General features: G+C 31.7%; 4 protein-coding genes across 4 annotated transcripts; 1 reads left to right on the top strand and 3 right to left on the bottom strand.

The window, feature by feature from the left end:
• Positions 1-150: 150 nt before the first annotated feature.
• Positions 151-3,159, bottom strand: LOC133830063 (uncharacterized). The gene is made up of 6 exons (XM_062259966.1): positions 2,421-3,159; positions 1,810-1,947; positions 1,423-1,712; positions 1,205-1,328; positions 593-1,119; positions 151-494 (listed from the first exon to the last, which is right to left on the bottom strand). The coding sequence occupies exons 1-6, from the start codon at positions 2,970-2,972 to the stop codon at positions 275-277; spliced, it is 1,851 nt and encodes a 616-aa protein (XP_062115950.1). The 5' UTR covers positions 2,973-3,159; the 3' UTR covers positions 151-274.
• Positions 3,109-5,299, bottom strand: LOC133831945 (uncharacterized). The gene is made up of 2 exons (XM_062262347.1): positions 4,851-5,299; positions 3,109-3,984 (listed from the first exon to the last, which is right to left on the bottom strand). The coding sequence occupies exons 1-2, from the start codon at positions 5,259-5,261 to the stop codon at positions 3,109-3,111; spliced, it is 1,287 nt and encodes a 428-aa protein (XP_062118331.1). The 5' UTR covers positions 5,262-5,299.
• A 343-nt stretch (positions 5,300-5,642) lies between these two features.
• LOC133830062 (probable inactive purple acid phosphatase 27) lies at positions 5,643-10,779 on the top strand. The gene is made up of 12 exons (XM_062259965.1): positions 5,643-6,091; positions 6,511-6,602; positions 6,772-6,841; positions 6,930-7,052; positions 7,191-7,283; positions 8,055-8,184; positions 8,450-8,531; positions 8,627-8,759; positions 8,949-9,154; positions 9,243-9,368; positions 9,720-10,029; positions 10,277-10,779. Exons 1-12 carry the CDS (start codon positions 5,912-5,914, stop codon positions 10,580-10,582), a joined length of 1,851 nt encoding a protein of 616 aa, XP_062115949.1. The 5' UTR covers positions 5,643-5,911; the 3' UTR covers positions 10,583-10,779.
• Positions 10,780-16,056: 5,277 nt separating this feature from the next.
• LOC133831944 (secreted RxLR effector protein 161-like) lies at positions 16,057-17,167 on the bottom strand. The gene is made up of 3 exons (XM_062262346.1): positions 16,897-17,167; positions 16,649-16,782; positions 16,057-16,194 (listed from the first exon to the last, which is right to left on the bottom strand). The coding sequence occupies exons 1-3, from the start codon at positions 17,165-17,167 to the stop codon at positions 16,057-16,059; spliced, it is 543 nt and encodes a 180-aa protein (XP_062118330.1).
• Between the last annotated feature and the right edge of the window lie 374 nt (positions 17,168-17,541).

The following is a 17,541-nucleotide window of genomic DNA, read 5'->3' as shown; positions in this document are numbered from 1 at the left end:
GAACTTAGGTTACAAACTTTTAACAGATGTTACCTAAAACATGAAATATAAAAATAAAGTTATGAACTCAAGTTACAAACTTGAGACACCTCTGTACAACATTCCTCATAAAAAAGGGCTAATATCAAAATTCATTGATATGCGACAGTATTCAAAATATTCAAACATGATACTTGCTTGAAAGTTTGCAAAACAAAGACACAAAAGTTATCTTGCCATAAGTATGTATCTTCTTTACAAGATAAAAGCCAAAATGTTAACTACTTTGATGCTCTCATACTTCCATTGCATTAACATTCAACATCTTCTTGCTCATTCTTCCTCTGAACTCCCCATCAGATAGATAGCCTTCATCTTTCTTTCTTTTAGCATGGACATATAGCTCGACTGCAATTTTGTTTCTCTGGAAACTAACATTCAGAGGATTGGGGATATTTTCAATAAGTCCATGCATAAGAAATTCAGCAAACTTTATGATAAAAATCCCACAATCGCTACAAAAAAAAAAAAACAACAAAATCAGTAACACATAAATGCATATAAACAAAATAATGCAACCAAAAAATAACAATAACTAAAAAAAACCACTTACTTGTTACTCTGTTGTGGAACCTCATCATCAAACACAATGTCCAACGGGTGACACATATCAATGCCCTTGAATGCTTGTGCATTTAGATCAATATCTTCCCTTGACTCATAAAAATTATTTAAAGAAAGAAACAAGGGCAACAAAGTAGAATATGCTTCAACAACTTTCAACACTTTCTTATCCATAACTCTATTCCTCATTGAGTTGTAGACTTTAAAAAATCTCTGCTTCACGTTGAACTCCCCAAGAATCCAATGATTACAGCCAACAACAGTCATATTAATAGGGAATAAAATGAAATCTACTAGCGACCAAGGGGTGTTACAAAGCATTTTATAACCACAAATATACTCAAAAATAACACTGTTATGCGATATAACAGATCGATCACAGTCACTTGACAGATACACATCATACAGAGCAGTGATAACTTGATCAAAAGAGTTATCTGTAGTAGTAACTCTAACATTTATCAACTCACAATACTTGGCTTTTTTTCTAAGGTAATAAAATGCCACATTAATATGCTGAAAAAACAAGAAGCAAACCATAATAAGAATAATGAAAACAGTAAAACTAAAACAACTTAATAATAATAAGGGAAAAAAATACCTCATTGTCCAAATCCCTCCCATCTTTAACTAAATCATAAAACCAAATTTTTCTCTCAATCTCAGTTACACAAAACTGAAATGGCTCCTTAATGATACTATTATTATCATCAAATTTCTTATACCTATAACAATTATAAACATTTAAAAGTGAATTATGGTGAAACAGAAACTGAAATACAAAATAAATAAAAAAACAATTAAAAAATAGAAGCATACTTATTATTTTTTCTCAGCCCCAGAGAAAACCACTTGTTAAAAGAGTCTTGGTCAATTTGATTAGGCAGATCAAAAAGATTGTCTCCAAAAGCATATCGTCCCACAACCTTCCTTTTAGACTTCACAACCTCCAAATGTTTCATATCCTCAGAAGAAGATGATCCAAATTGGTTAACAAAAGGAGATTGCAAAACTGTAGCAGGCTTTGGATTCCTTTTGCCAACAACAGGAGTAGACACAACTACTGGATTCATCAAAGAACCAGCAATGGGTGTTGCCATAATAACTTCCTAGAAACAAAAATAATATGAAAAACTCAATAATACAACTATTGGAACATATTGCAAAAAGAGAAAACAAAATACAATATCTGCCTTGTTTAGTTACCTTTTTCTTTGCCAAATCACCAACAGCTGCATGAACAACTTTATCAAAAATCTCCACATTCATGTTGTTAAAAATATGAGCCTCTTCTTCTAGATCTTTAACAACATCAGCTACATCATCATGAGGTTTGACAATATTCTATGGAAAAACAAAATTTTATAAATTAATACAGAAATACATGAATACATTACCTTAAAAAAATACAAATCATGAAACCAAAATAACCTGGTCATAGCTCTGGAAAAAAAAGTTGTATATATAATAAAAAATAATAATTGCCAAACAAAAAATTCCAAAATTCATAAGTTTACAAAAACATAACAGAGTTTATACATGCTCTGGAAAAGTCTTGTACAAAACTAACTTAGAAATAAAAAGTTTACAAATTAATAACAAGAGGTTTACAAAACAAGAATTCTAAACTTTCTCTTCCACTTCTCATACTCCAATGGAAACAAAATCAGATTCCTATCAAAAAGGGAAAACAAAAATTAATAAAAAGAAAATATTAATTATATATATTAACAGAAATATAAACATCTATAAAATATAAAATAAAAAATAACAAACCAACCAAGCAATAAAATTAATATTTAGATAAGAATACATACCATTGTTTCTTCAACATCATTCCCAGTAGTCTTCTCATTCTCATTTACTGTATCATTCTTATCATCTGCAATTACCATATCTCCAGCAGCATCTTCTTGCATTGCTTGAATGCATTCATCAAAAACTTGGGTAAAACTTTCATTCTCAAAAAACTTATCCTTTTCCTTTGAAACACCACCACCACCAGAAGTATCACCAACATCAGCTCCCACAAAACCAACATCAACATGATCAATATCATCATTAATACCACATGATTTTGGCCTCAACTCACCTAACATTTCCATAACTGCCTTGTGTTTTAAATCTTGATCGTTTTTCAAATTAACCAACATCTCCATCAATGCCCTATGTCTAGATTCACTAGCAGACTTTAAAAATGCAATTTCCTTAGACATAATGTTACACTTCTTCTGACATTCATCCACAATAATTTTCATATCAGAAAAACCAAATGTCACACAAGGAACATAGGATGAGGAAGGAGCCTCACTGGTTGGTTTCTTTGGAGGAGCAACAAAATCATCATCCTCAAAATCAGCAACATTCATATCCTTGTTGCACTGGAAAAAACCTTCAAGCTTGAAGGCATTGTTCTCTTCATCAGTGGGCAAAACTTTAACAATTTTGGTCTGCAAATAACAACACAGAAAAATCAGTTTACAATATTAAAAAAATCAAATAAATTCATATATAAAGAAAAGCAAAAAGAATAAAAATTACCTTAAGTAATGAAAACACATTCCTCTCAAGCTCCTTATGAGATGGGATTGCAGCAGATGACCAATTTATAATCCTAGGCAGACCACAACTAACCTTCTCACAATAAGTTCCCTCTAAACTAGGAATTGATTCGTAAATGAAAACTTGGAAAACAAATGGCAAACCATTCAACTTATAGGTTGGGTAAGAACCTTGCCGAGTAATAACAACTTCATTTTCCCTTAAAGCATCTCTCAAAGATGAGAGAGTCACATTAAAAATATCCTTTCCCCATGGAAAATGATTAAAACCACCACTATCACAAAGATACAAGTCAGTTTTTTCAATGTTCTTCTCTTTTTGCCAAGCATACAAAAAGTTAGTGATCAGGTAAAGTACAGCCATCCTAACAGCCTCATCATCATTATCAAAATTGGCAGCCTTAAACCTTTCTTCAACAATAATTCTTGAAATGCCCCTTGTATGGTCACCAAAAAATTTAGAATACAATCCAATAGGATTACTATTCTTAATTCCACCTCTATCAATGTCACCAAACACATTTAACCCAGACAATAACCCAAATTCACCCAAAGAAAACCTAATCAGCTTTCCACAAACTTTAAACCACATTTCATTTAAGTTTGGTTGGCTAACTTCTCTCAACAAAACATGGTGAACCAATTTAGCTTGATTAGCATAAGATTTAAGGTTTAGAAAATGACCAAAGCAAGTCTTACTAAACAAAACCTTTTGAGAGTCAGTCAATTTTTCTGAGATCACATTGATCTTCTCAAAACCACAGTGAAAATTGACTCTTGCTCTATAATGATCCTCATGTTTGATAAAACATTCCATATGCTGCATAGAATAATAGACAACCAACAAAATTTTAAAACAAGACAAATCAAATGATTAGATGACAAGAAAAACACAAATTGATGAAATGAAATTAAAACAGATACAATCAAAACTTCAAAAAATGAAAACATATTTCAATAATATAAAACCTATTATCTTTAAATACAAAAACTAACAAATTGGAACTTGTAACATATGTTTACAGAAAAGAAAAACATATTTACAACATCGGAAAGAACATTAACAACCTTGTAACACTTGGTTACAAAACTAACAATAGGAACTTGTAACATATGTTTACAGAAAAAGAAAAACATATTTACAACATCAGAAAGAACATTAACAACCTTGTAACACTTGGTTACAAAACTAACAATATAGGACCTGTAACATATGTTTACAAAAAAACAAAAACATGGTTACAAGATCAGTAATACCATTAACAAACATGTAACATATAGGTACAAAAACCTAACAAAAATTAACAAAATTAAAAACATAAATCAGATCAGAGCATGAACAACATAGAAAACATATTTCAAGAATATAAAACCTAATATATAAAATACACAAACTACCAAATTAGAACCTGTAACATAAGTTTACAGAAAAGAAAAACATATTTACAACATCGGAAAGAACATTAACAAACTTGTAACACTTCGTTACAAAACTACCAAATTATGACTTGTAACATATGTTTACAAAAATGGAAAACAAGGTTACAAACATCGGAAATACCATTAACAAACCTGTAACACTTTGATACAAAAAAATAACAATTGTTAACAGCAACAAGACAAATAGACCCATAAAAAACAGAAAAAAAAGAACAAAACGAATTTAAACGACACAAACATAAATACCTTCGGTTTATCCAGTAAACCAACATTCTTCTTCGCAATTTTTCTGTTAGCCTTGCACTTTACTCGACTAGAACCTCCAATAGATAGTTTCTTAGCACTGACTTTGCTCTTTGACAATGCAACATGTTTTCGCTTCAACTTTTTCCCAATTAAGTCAACACTCGCATGCATGTCGCCCTCCTTCAACTCATTTGAACCACCAACATCATCCTCGATCACATTAGGAAGGGGAGAATCCAATGAATACTTCAAAACAGCTTTCCCTTTAGACAAAGGAGAAAGATTACTCTTCAGAAGTTTCCCCTTCGTTTCGGAAGACTCTTGATCGTCGGAATGCTTCGAGGATGCTGGGCCAGAGAACGCAGCACCCGACCGAGCAGGAGATGCAGACCCCGCACGAGTGACAACCATTGTTTAACCAGTCAATGCCAAAAATTGCAAAAAAATGAAGAAACTCAGTTAGGTTTTCGGACTCGGCCAAAGAAAAAATGAGAAACGGAGAATGAAATAGATGAAAGAGAAAGAGAATACAAAAAAACTTCGGGGTTTGAAATTTGAAAAAAAGACTTTATAAAAAACCGTATATTTGAAATAAAAAACTGTATAAAAGTAGGCAACCGTATATTTCAAATTTTTTTGCTTTATACGGTGTATTATGTAATTTTCTCTATTAATAATTAAAAAACAAACAAACAAACAAAAGCCTAATGGGCCGGCACTCTTGATTCTGGCAGAGGAATCTATAAAAAGCATAAAAATATGCGGCTGATTTTGAATTCATACGTAAACTCAATTAACAATAAATTCTTCTACCAGTCAAAACTCAGACTCAGACTCAGACTCAAAGCTATAGAGAGGGAGAGAGCGTGAGTATTTTAATTTACAAACCCTTCTAACGATCTCTCTTTGATTCGATTCTCGTTCACGATTTTGCATTGGTTTCATTGATAAATATCAAATTGAAAAAAGAAAAAGGAAAAAAAAAATCAATACTTGGTATTGACTCTGGTAATACTGAAGAAAAAAATTGGTAGTTGTGTGGAGATTTTTAATTTTGGGAAATGGAGAGAATGTGTAGAGTTTTAGTATACTTGTTAGTTTTGGCGAACTTTGGATCGGTTTGGGCTCACGGGAATGGATTTGGGGAGCAGCCACTATCCAAGATTGCCATACACAAAGCCACCTTTGCTCTTCGTGACTCTGCCTCTATTAAAGCTTACCCTACTCTTCTTGGTTTAAAGGTATCAATGTTACTTCTTTTACAATTTTTTTTTGCTTAAAGTTTATATATATTTGTTTCTTTTAAATGGGTCTCTCTGATTTATTCAAAAATTGATTTATCAGTTAAACTATTATCATGTGAAAATTTGAGATATTACTACTTAATTTGCATACCATGTTTTGTAGAGTAGTTGGATTTTGATGATGCAATGAATTGTCTTTTTTATTTTTAAAAGATGTAGTGAATTCCATATAATTGTTAATTACCTTTTTTTTTTTGCATGCATATTGTTTATTCCCTAGGTCGATTTAATAGTGTTATACTTATAAGTAGCATTCACTTTATCCTAAAACCTTTTAGATTTAATATTTTTCTGGTTTTTTGGACTCTAGTGACTCAGAGTTGATGATGCATGGATTTTTTGTTGTACAACTACAGGGGGAAGATACCCAATGGGTAACTGTGGATTTGGAATACAATGAACCTTCGGCTGATGATTGGGTTGCTGTCTTTTCTCCTGCAAAGTTCAAGTAATTTACATGTCACTTTTTAATTGTAAACTCTTTTCATATTTATTCAAAAATTCTGTTGAACGAGACAAGTACTGTTAATAGACAATTACAGAATATTCTAATTTGTTATGTCTTCATATTACTTCACATTGGTGAAAACTGATGTAGTTCTGCTTTAATATGTCAGCTCATCAACTTGCCCACCTGTAAATGACCCAAAAGAGCAGACTCCATACATATGTTCTGCCCCGATCAAGGTATGTAAAAAAATTTGAGTCTTGAACATTAAGGTACTTTGGAGAAAAATTATCTAACATATCTGATGTTTTGTGCCTTTTTTTTCAGTACAAGTATGCAAATGAATCCAACTCACATTATACAAAAACTGGCAAAGCTTCTTTGAGGTTCCAGCTGATAAATCAGCGAGCAGATTTATCTTTTGCATTATTTTCGGGTGGGCTGTCAAATGTGAGTTTGTAATCCTGTCTGCTGTATTTCATGATAGATATGTTCTTATCCACTTATCATTCACGCACACTCTTCCATGTACCATCTTGATTATAGAACTTTTGTACACATGACTAATTCTTTAGTACAATATTGCAGCCAAAAGTGGTGGCAGTCTCAAATTTTATATCATTTGCCAATCCAAAAGCACCACTCTATCCACGGCTTGCTCAGGGGAAGTCTTGGGATGAAGTAAGTTTTCTATTTAGCTGAGACTTCTTGGCATACTGTTTTCATGGCAATTAGGAGTATTGTTAGTGTTATAAGCTTGAAATCAGACATTGTTCTTCTGATTAGGATTTGTTTCTTATAATTTGTTTCGAGTTTTGTACTGGTTTAATCCTGAAGTAGCCCATAAAAAGAGCGAGGAGCTCAGTTCCAAAAAAAAAAAGCAGCCTGTAAACAGTATCCAATAAACCACAAAAAGGTACCTGCTCGGTCTCACTCACAGAACTGACAAAACAACATATATGACTTTTGGTTTCGAAATGGAGAGGATCCCTTGCATCTCTACTGGTCATGCTGAGAGGATAATTTCATTTTATACCTATAATAATGTTACCTTCTTTTGTTTCTAAGACTTCAGTTCAATCAAATTCAAATAAATATGTTTTAGGAGAACGTCCACGTTAGGTGGGAGATATTTGAATGAGGATAAGACGACCTAGTATTCACAATCGGACATAATTAGCATTACCTTTTAAGGAATTTTATTCAAGGCAGAAAAGTTCACCGATTACGAATGCAATCAATAGAAAGCCAACAAGATGATGAAACAACAAACCCACAACCTTGTTGTGGAACCTGTATCATGTGTAGACATGGATCACTGAATAATTATTGATGATTATGTTTCACTACCAGAGTTTTAGAGTTTATGTGATTCTCCATTTCTTACATTCATTATTGGGTACAAGAGTCTGTACAAGCTGTAATCTTACAACTTTTTCATATGTTGTGCAGATGACAGTTACCTGGACAAGTGGCTACAACATAGATGATACAGTTCCATTTGTTGAGTGGGGTCTGAAGGGAGAAAATCAAGTGAGATCCCCAGCTGGAACATTGACGTTTGGTCGAAACAGCATGTGTGGTATGATTCAATTCAATATTATAGATTGTACTACATTCATTTAGCAACTCTATTATCCATTAATGCTGTTTACTCTGCTTAACTCAGAAAAGCTGTAACAAGATAATCCTAAATCCTTGCTTATTCTTTATTTCTAAATAAGACAAGCTTTCCTTTTAATTTTTTTCCAATCCCCTTTATAACACACATTCCACTTATATGTATTTGATGGATTATTATGGAGCAAGTAGGCATGTTGCATAATTAGATTTACATTGTTCTTCAGGTTCACCTGCTAGAACAGTTGGATGGCGTGATCCTGGTTTCATACACACAAGTTTCCTAAAAGATTTGTGGCCAAATAAAGTGTATGTATTAGAAAGAGATTTATTTATTCATTTGTTACGTGTTATAAAGTATTAACAATGTCTGTTGGGAAATGTTTGTTACGACGGGCACTCAGGTACACATACAAGATGGGTCACCTTTTATCTAATGGTAAATATATTTGGAGCAAAATCTATTCCTTCAAGTCATCTCCATACCCTGGACAAGATTCATTACAGCGTGTTATAATATTTGGGGACATGGGAAAGGTAGTTAACAAATTCAAACTTATCTACTATTTGAGCTCGCATGTACTGATTCAAGTTCTATTATGGTTGCTTTACTATTTGCGTTTCTTCTCCTATAGCATAGATAAACCCCTCGTATTACAAGGTCTTGAGAATATTAAACTATGATGTTTGGACCTGAAAGATTAATAGCTCTGTTGTATCTTTCAGGCAGAGCGTGATGGTTCAAATGAGTATAGTAACTATCAACCAGGTGCACTTAACACTACGGATCAACTGATCAGGGACTTACCAAACATAGACATAGTTTTTCATATTGGAGATATAACATACGCAAATGGATACATTTCCCAGTGGGATCAGTTCACAGCACAAGTGGAGCCCATTGCATCAACTGTACCTTATATGGTTGCAAGGTTTGTGTGAAATCATTTATACATGTATTCATGCATTTGTTGAATAATCTGGATTACGGATACTGATTTTCTAGTTTGTCTCCTCTAGTGGTAACCACGAACGTGATTGGCCAAATTCGGGGTCCTTCTATGACAAGACGGATTCAGGCGGGGAATGTGGCGTGTTAGCTGAAACCATGTACTACGTTCCAGCGGAAAATCGAGCTAAATTTTGGTAAAATTCATAACTTGTTATCATTATTTCTACTCATTTATACTGTTGTTAAACTAATAGGATGAGGCTCAACATTTCCCGTGACAAATAGATGCCTAAAAATTGATTATTAAGAAATCATCATGAAAAATTTGAACAACAAAAAGGGGTCATACTAGACTTTGCTTATCATTACAAAAGAGTTGTCCCATATAAGCAAAAAGTTTGCAAAGCCTTGTCAATTGACTCTCCTTTTTCCGGTCACTAAATGCATCATTAGTTAACTTAATAAATCTCACACAGAAGCGTAATTACATCAAGTTTGATATACCCTTACACATGAAGTGTTATTTATTTTCCATCCCTATACAGGTACTCAACAGATTATGGCATGTTTCACTTCTGTATAGCTGACAGTGAGCATGACTGGAGAGAGGGATCAGAGCAATACCAGTTCATAGAGAAATGCCTTGCATCTGTAGATAGACAGAAACAACCTTGGTTAATCTTTGCTGCTCATCGCGTGCTCGGGTATTCCTCCGACTACTGGTATGGCCAGGAGGGCTCGTTTGAAGAGCCCATGGGAAGAGAGAGTTTGCAGAAACTTTGGCAAAAATACAAAGTGGACATTGCTTTCTATGGCCATGTCCATAACTACGAAAGAACATGCCCCATTTACCAGGTGCATATAATATTTTCCTATTAAATGTCAATTTGATTAGGTCTAATACCTCATCATCTAGGTTTTTCTTTATTCCATAAACACTGACATCTTATTATACTCTCATCAAAAGTGCATTTGATTAATCTAATCCCATATTAATCATCTGGGGTATTTCTGTTTTGTTTATTATAAAGTCCACTAATCAAACCAAAGTGTTTTCAATCAACTCATCATACATGTTAATCTCTAATCTATATTTTTGCAGAGCCAATGTGTAAAAACAGGAAAATCCCATTACTCAGGAGTTGTGAATGGGACTATTCATGTTGTGGTTGGAGGAGCTGGGAGTCACTTGTCTGAGTTCAGCCAAGTGAGACCCAAGTGGAGTTTATACAGAGATTATGATTGGGGATTTGTCAAAATGACAGCCTTTAATCACTCTTCATTGCTCTTCGAATACAAGAAAAGCCGAGATGGAAGGGTCTACGACTCTTTCACAATATCAAGAGATTACAGAGATGTCTTGGCTTGTGTCCCTGATGGTTGTGAAGCATCTACTTTGGCATCTTGAACAGATATTTTTTTATCTTTATTTATTGGATAACATTTAATAACGTGTACAAAGTGAGTGGTAATGGTTAGGTTAAGGTCAAGACAAAAATATTATTATCTACAGCATGAAACTCATGCTTCATAATAAAATATACCAATCCTTCATTTATTCATAAAAAAATAAAAATAAAAATAAAATATTTTGTTTTGTTTTCATTACCTAAACCACTATATTGGTTTCTTTATCGTTATCTTTTCAACTGCTTTCTCCTCCAGTAAAACATGTCTCCTCCAGTAAAACACGTGTGAATAAAATGACAATGCAGGTGCAGCCATATTTTAGAAGTTGGATACAAAACCACGTGATTAGAACACGTGATAAACATATTCTTACTTTGCAGATGCGTTATTATTATTCGACCAATATTTTGTTGTAATTTTTTACTTTTTTTTTTCTTCTTTTTTCTCAGAATGTGATGATTATGCATGATTGAATAAAAAAATATAAATAGGCTATTTGCTGTAAAAAAAAAACCCAATCAGCTTAACCTTTTGCACATACTTTGGCAATTAAAATCCTAACCCCAATATATAATTGCAACTACCATACTTATGGCTTATTTTGTTTATTTTACCGTCAAAACAGGGGTATTTAAGGAAAAAAAGAAAAGAAATGACCTTTTATTTATAGAAGAATCATCTAATGTAGAGCAATTAAAATGTTTAAAAAATTTGAGGTGTTTTGTTTTTCAAATAAGACCCCATTTAGTAAATAGAGATGGATATTCTCCTTAAAAAAATATTTTGATAAATAAAGTAAGATAAACTTAATTAGTAGTGGAATGTAATTATAAAGTTTTGGGGTACAAATATAATTACCTTTCATTTTATCAAACCTTACACAATCTCACACTGACAAACAAAATGATGGCCAAAAATCAAAAGTGATTTCCAATTCCAATGATTTTGTTTAAAAGCTTTCTACTTTCTCCTGTTCAAAGTGTTGTTGGTATCCTAGATACAGTTCGTTAATCCAATGAGCCCCATTAGAGAAGAAAATTTACTTGCTTGTTATTTTATGATTTTGGAAAATATTATTTTAATACTATTTTTTTCTTTCAATAATGCTGGTATGAAATAAAGTATCTTAAAATCATACATATTTAGTATCTTAAATTTAGATTTGACAAAACTGTTATCAGTTATATGTAATTAAGTAATTAAATTTGAATTTAAAACTTATATAATTGAGAACAATTTGATTAAATTTGAGTTTAGGGTACTAAATACGTGCGATTTCAAAATAACAATGTACCAAATAAACATTATTGTAAACAGAAAGTATTAAAATAATACTTTATAAAAACACAACATATCAAATTATTATCTACCTAAAGAAAAAGAAAAAAAAAAGAATAGGGCTTTACTTCACTTTGATCTCAGGAGTTCATTCATCATCAAAACATGCCCAAAATATTCGGCCAAAAACCATTTCTTTTTGCATATAATAGAAGCTATGCGTTTCAAATAGCAAGAGGCAGAAAGAACACAGAAGCCACATAAGGCGGATCCTCTCATTGGCCTCTGCAGAAAAAAACTGTAAGAAATTTTTAAGAATTTTCCAAGAGAATTTATGCATAAATTCTAATCGCTAAAACCATCACTTTGGTCATGAAATATTTTTTTAGTAGTATTCTAAGTTATTATTTGAGTCTGTGTATAGATTTTAAAGATAAATTTGCAACAAAAGTCTATAACCAATATAATTTTTTTTTAATAAGTAATTTTTTTGGCGTAAAATTTTTATCCTATTACCATTTTAATATAGAGTAATGATATGTGCATCCAAAATATGCACCCAAATATTAAATTTTTTAAAATAATAGGTCTCAGTTTTAATAAATGTGATTGGCTAGACTAAACTGCCACATCACTGTGACTGTGTGTAATGTTTGAGTGCACATATCATTACTCTTTAGTATAACCGAAGATTATCATATGTTAAGTTAGTACGTTGATGCACGCGACAATCTCTATTGAAGTATACAAATTTTAAAGTGCACTAATATTATATTATGTTTTTTTTAACCCGGCAAATTATATTTGACATGTTTTTTGTTAACAAGAATTTAAAGTTTCACTAACATTATTTTGTAGTGTTGGACCCATCTTATCAATTTGCAAAAAGATATATCTTAATAAAGTAGTCTATATCCGATATTATTTAATATTTGTTTAGGAATAGATATATATCAAGTCTCTTTTACATTTTCTTAACGTTTCTTTTGAAAATACACTCTGAAAAAAAAATGCTAATTTGCAATGTATCTTGTGACGAAGGGAGAATATTTATTAAAAGGCTGTTTGAAAATTTAATTTTTAGGAAGTATTCAATTTGAGAAGTTTAGAAAAATAGACATTAATAAGACAAATTAAAAATTGGGATGATGTAACCAATAATGTCAATGTCAATAAAATAACTACGTACTCCATGCTTATATATATACAAGTTGACGTTATATTATAAAATCTATATATTATTTTAATTTCTATCGAAAGTCAAATGTATCACTACTAGATAGATATATGGATTCTTTTGCAAAATAAATATTTTTAAAATTTGTGTTTGGCGATTGTTGGAAAATAATATTAGAAATGAAGTGTATTATAAAATATTTTACGTAAATTTTTTAAGTAGTTTTTTTAAAACATATTCATATGGCATGGTGTGTTTTACAAAATATTTTTTAATATATAATTATTTTGTAAAGTGATGTTTTAAAATTTTATTTTCATTAAATACTCGTAGTAAACACTTTGTTTTATAATTTTTTTTCAAAATAATTCTTTTTGCCACACTAGCTTAAGTAGTTAAGTGTCAATTCATATTTTGAGTAAGTGAAAGGAGTATTTTGCAAGCAAATCACTTTAAGATATAAATTTATTATTAGTTGCACATTCACGTTGCAAAAAGTCCAATAAAATCAGTAATTTTGTTTTATATATGTTGAGCTGGTATAATAATTATTTGTGGGACCCGTGTTTAAGATTATGATAATTGGAATGGTTAAGCTTTATGAAATTAATTATAATAGTGCGAACAATGACAAAAGGGTTCATTTTCTTTTATATATTTTTGAAAAATATATTTTTTCTTTATCTCAGCATCTTAAATTTGTATTGGGGAAAAAATGAATTATGAAATTTTTTATTCTCTCTTATTATAATTGAATTGAATTCAAATAAAAATATAGAAACCCTCTCTTATAGTATAAATATGTTAAATATATATGTACTAAATAAAAAGTATCATATATAATTTTGTTAAAAAAATATTTTATTTTTTTATCTTTTCTTTCACAAAGTTTTTCATTGATGAAGTCCAAGATCCAGAATTCAACAATTTTACATTTTCAAAATATATAATAATACAATAATTTTGCTCACTATATTTAAATATTAAAATACTGGATAACACTACATGACACAACATATAATAATATGTACAATTTAATTATAAAATCTGACATATTTTAGTTTAAATATTTAAATATACTCTTTGTTCAAACAACTTGCACTACCTGCTATTAATATCACATAAAGGTTCAATAATTGTGTAGTTTTTTTATTAAAATAGTATGATGGCTAGGCTAGAATAAATGTTTGTAAAGGTGCACTTAGTCTTCTAGACTATAAACTTTTAGTGATGGCTTTATATAATTTTCTTATTAGCCGCCCGAAATAGGGGACAAAAACTTTTGTCTTTGTATTTTTAATTAATTATCTGTACTAAGTTTATATTTATAAATGAAGATCGATTTATCTGTACTATATTTATAAATGATTAAATAAGAAGAACAAGGTACAACTTAATCTGATCGATTCCTTTCGTATAAGGAACTTGAAAATAAAAATAGATAACATCCTCTGAATCTGATCAGGTCATAATTAATCAAATAAATATATATGTATAATCAGATTATATTCAATAATGTTTAAGGAATTTTATATTTATATTAATTGTTCGATTAAAGATTGACAATTTGTTCCTTTTTTTTCTTTTCAGTTCTTTGAATTTTTCTTCAAAGATATCATTGCATCATTGCATTATAAGCCAATATACAAATTATCTCTAGAGTGGGGGCGTGACTATGGGTGAGACCAAGATAAATAAAGAAAAAAAATATTATTTTTTAATTTTTACAAATAAAATGATATTTTTTTAAGGGCATTTTTAAAGTCCTTCACTTGATTTGAAAGTTTTAGTCCATCATCTAGTGTGAGCCGTTGGATTGTTGGTGAACGGTAAGATTGAAGGTAATATTGACAATGTGTTAAAATACAAGTATACTCCTTTGTACCCCTTAGTAAATGGCTACCGGTTGCACTTTTAATTTTTTACTTTCATTATTTTTTATGAGTTACTGGCCAAAAAAAAGAAAGAAACAGACTCCTTCTTCCCTCCGACTCCGACTCTGTCTTTCCCTCCGACTCCGACTCTGACTCCTTCTTCTATTAACCTTGTTTCCCTCCGACTCCGACTCCGACTCCAACTCCTTCAAGTTTATTTTATTGGAAGAAAGAAAGGGGGAAATATTTATTGTGTAATGAGAGGGTTGAGACGAAAAGGTTTTGGTAGAGCTTGGAAGGCATGGGTTGAACGTTCCTCTGTGTTTGTCTCCCTCCCCATTGCTTGATTTCGTCGGGCTTGTTCGTTTGCTAGGGTGGGAAGGTTTTAGTGTCTCTACGCCGGAGGTTGGTTACAATGATTTTATTTTTTGATTCCCTGGGTTTCGGTCGTGGGTTTCAGTCGTTCTGTTTCTTAGTTAGTAATTTTGGTATTATTTTGTAGTGGGTTGATTGGAGCGCGACTGCAGTTCAATTGCATATTGGTAAGTTTCGAACTTTGTTTTTGATGCATGATGTTGGAACCGGTTTGAGAAATGAATAGTTTAAAGTATTTGTATATCTTTTGATGAAATAAAGTTGCTGCCTCATTCGTTTGTTATTACACCGTGTGGTGAGATTGTTTGATTTATTATTAAGGTACAGTGGAGATAGTGAGGCAATAACTGAAATGAAGAGATTACTTGAACTAATTAGGTAACATAGAGAAGTGAATGTATTGGTATGTGGTAACATATAATTTAAGGAATGTTTAATTTAACCAGGTTATATTAATTTTTCCATAAGTTGGCATTGGATTTGCAATGCCTTGATAAAATGAATGGTTATGGTGCAGAAGCATTTTCCGAATGAGTAATAATGAAAAAGCTATGCTGAGATTTTGAATCTGAGAATGGATTTTATAGAATTGATTTAGTGTTGAAGTTAGTGTGTAATTGTACATTCATATTACAGGATTTCGATAAATAAAATTTAATTGACTGAATAATAGGAAATAGGAAACAGAGGAGTAGGTGGTCACCTACATCCACGGGAGGAAACAGTGACAGTGGCTTAGAATCTTTATCGAAGAAACTCATTATAGAATTACAAGTAAGGTGTCTTGCACCAACTCAAAGTACACTCAAATTTTACAAAACTTGGACAACTCTCAATTTTCTTTCTCTCCAGAACTCTCAACTTGGAACTTAGTTCATGAAGTGAGGCACCTTTCCCTTTTATAGACTGAATGAAATAGACTTGAGTAAGTATAATTGTAATAACGGTCCTGAGCTGATAGGTTTGGTTATTAGCAACAAATTCTAGTTAATTGAGTAAACCTCCACAAAATCCACCTGGTTTAGTTAATTAACAAACTTGTTTGAGTTTAAAAACTTGCTGAGGCTTAATTCCTAATTCCAATGTATGTGTCTCAATGAGAGACTTAACATTTCTCAATGTTCAGTAAGTTTTGAGAATGTCTAAACTTTTCACTGGTTATAGTCTTGGTAAATATATATGTTGGGTTATCACGAGTACTAATCATCTTGATAGAGACTTGTTTGGAGAAAATAATGTGTCGAATAAAATGCATCTTGATGTCCATATGTTTGGACCTTTGAGGGAACATTGGGTTCTGCATGAGGTGTAGAGCACTCTGATTATCATTGTATACTGTGATGTTTTTTGAATTGAATACCAGCTTTGTAGTGAATCCTTTAAGCCAGATTGCTTCTGTAATGGCCTCAGTAGCATCCATATATTCTGCCTCAGTGGAGGAGAGAGCAACAACTTTCTGCATGTTTGATTTCCAACTAACACAGCCTCCAAGTACTGTTTACACATACGCTATTAGAGATGTTCTAGTATGTTGATTACCAGCGAAATCTGAATCAACATAACCTGTTACTTATTCCTTAAAAGAGCCATTGCATCTGAATAGTATACTTGTTTCAAGAGTTCCCTTCAAATACCTGAGTATCCGTTTTAATGCGGCCCAATGTTGTGTTCTAGGATTTGCAATTAACTTGCTTACTACACTCATTGCATGAGCTAAATATGGTCTTGTACACACCATCAAGTACATCAAGCCACCAACACAACTAGCATAGGGAATCTTACCCATAATCTGTCTTTCTGCATCAGTACTGGGAGGTTGTGACAGAGAAAGCTTAAAGTGTTGAGCTACAGGTGTAGATACCGTATTAGAGTTACTCATTCCGAACTTGTCCAATACCTTTTGTAACTAGGCCTTCTATGATAGAATAATTGTGTGTTTATCAACTTTATGAATAACAATACCCAAAATTCTCTTAGCTGTCCCTAGGTCTTTAATATGAAATTCTTCCATGAGCTTCCTCTTTAACACATTAATTTCTGATCTGTTACTCCCAATTACGGGCTATATTTTTTGTATTTGATTGAAAGCTTTATTTAATGATAAGTAATTGCAGTAAATAATTTTTCCTTTGTTTTAGTGTAATATGTATATATGAGTGGTAGCTGCTGTGTTTTTATTTGGTTTCTTGGCTTTTCACATGAAGTAAATTTGGTGATTATTTATCATTGTTTGCTCACTGATTTGTCAATGTT

Source organism: Humulus lupulus, chromosome 4, assembly GCF_963169125.1.
Source record: "Humulus lupulus chromosome 4, drHumLupu1.1, whole genome shotgun sequence".
Classification (NCBI taxonomy): Eukaryota; Viridiplantae; Streptophyta; class Magnoliopsida; order Rosales; family Cannabaceae; genus Humulus; species Humulus lupulus.
The sequence above is the reverse complement of the archived record's forward strand: the minus strand, read 5'-3'. Positions and strand labels throughout refer to the sequence as shown.

Excerpts from the sequence above, each read along its gene's own strand:
- LOC133830062 (XM_062259965.1), top strand. The coding sequence starts at position 5,912 with ATGGAGAGAATGTGTAGAGTTTTAGTATACTTGTTAGTTTTGGCGAAC. Across the intron at positions 6,842-6,929 it reads TATGTTCTGCCCCGATCAAG|TACAAGTATGCAAATGAATC; the intron begins GTATGTAAAAAA and ends CTTTTTTTTCAG. Across the intron at positions 8,760-8,948 it reads TATTTGGGGACATGGGAAAG|GCAGAGCGTGATGGTTCAAA; the intron begins GTAGTTAACAAA and ends TGTATCTTTCAG.
- LOC133831944 (XM_062262346.1), bottom strand. The coding sequence starts at position 17,167 with ATGAGTAACTCTAATACGGTATCTACACCTGTAGCTCAACACTTTAAG. Across the intron at positions 16,783-16,896 it reads GAAGGGAACTCTTGAAACAA|TACTTGGAGGCTGTGTTAGT; the intron begins GTATACTATTCA and ends ATGTGTAAACAG. Across the intron at positions 16,195-16,648 it reads AAGGATTCACTACAAAGCTG|TCTATAAAAGGGAAAGGTGC; the intron begins GTATTCAATTCA and ends TATTTCATTCAG.
- LOC133831945 (XM_062262347.1), bottom strand. The coding sequence starts at position 5,261 with ATGGTTGTCACTCGTGCGGGGTCTGCATCTCCTGCTCGGTCGGGTGCT. Across the intron at positions 3,985-4,850 it reads GTTTACTGGATAAACCGAAG|CATATGGAATGTTTTATCAA; the intron begins GTATTTATGTTT and ends TATTCTATGCAG.
- LOC133830063 (XM_062259966.1), bottom strand. The coding sequence starts at position 2,972 with ATGAATGTTGCTGATTTTGAGGATGATGATTTTGTTGCTCCTCCAAAG. Across the intron at positions 1,329-1,422 it reads GGGCTGAGAAAAAATAATAA|GTATAAGAAATTTGATGATA; the intron begins GTATGCTTCTAT and ends TAATTGTTATAG. Across the intron at positions 495-592 it reads GTTCCACAACAGAGTAACAA|CGATTGTGGGATTTTTATCA; the intron begins GTAAGTGGTTTT and ends TTTTTTTTGTAG.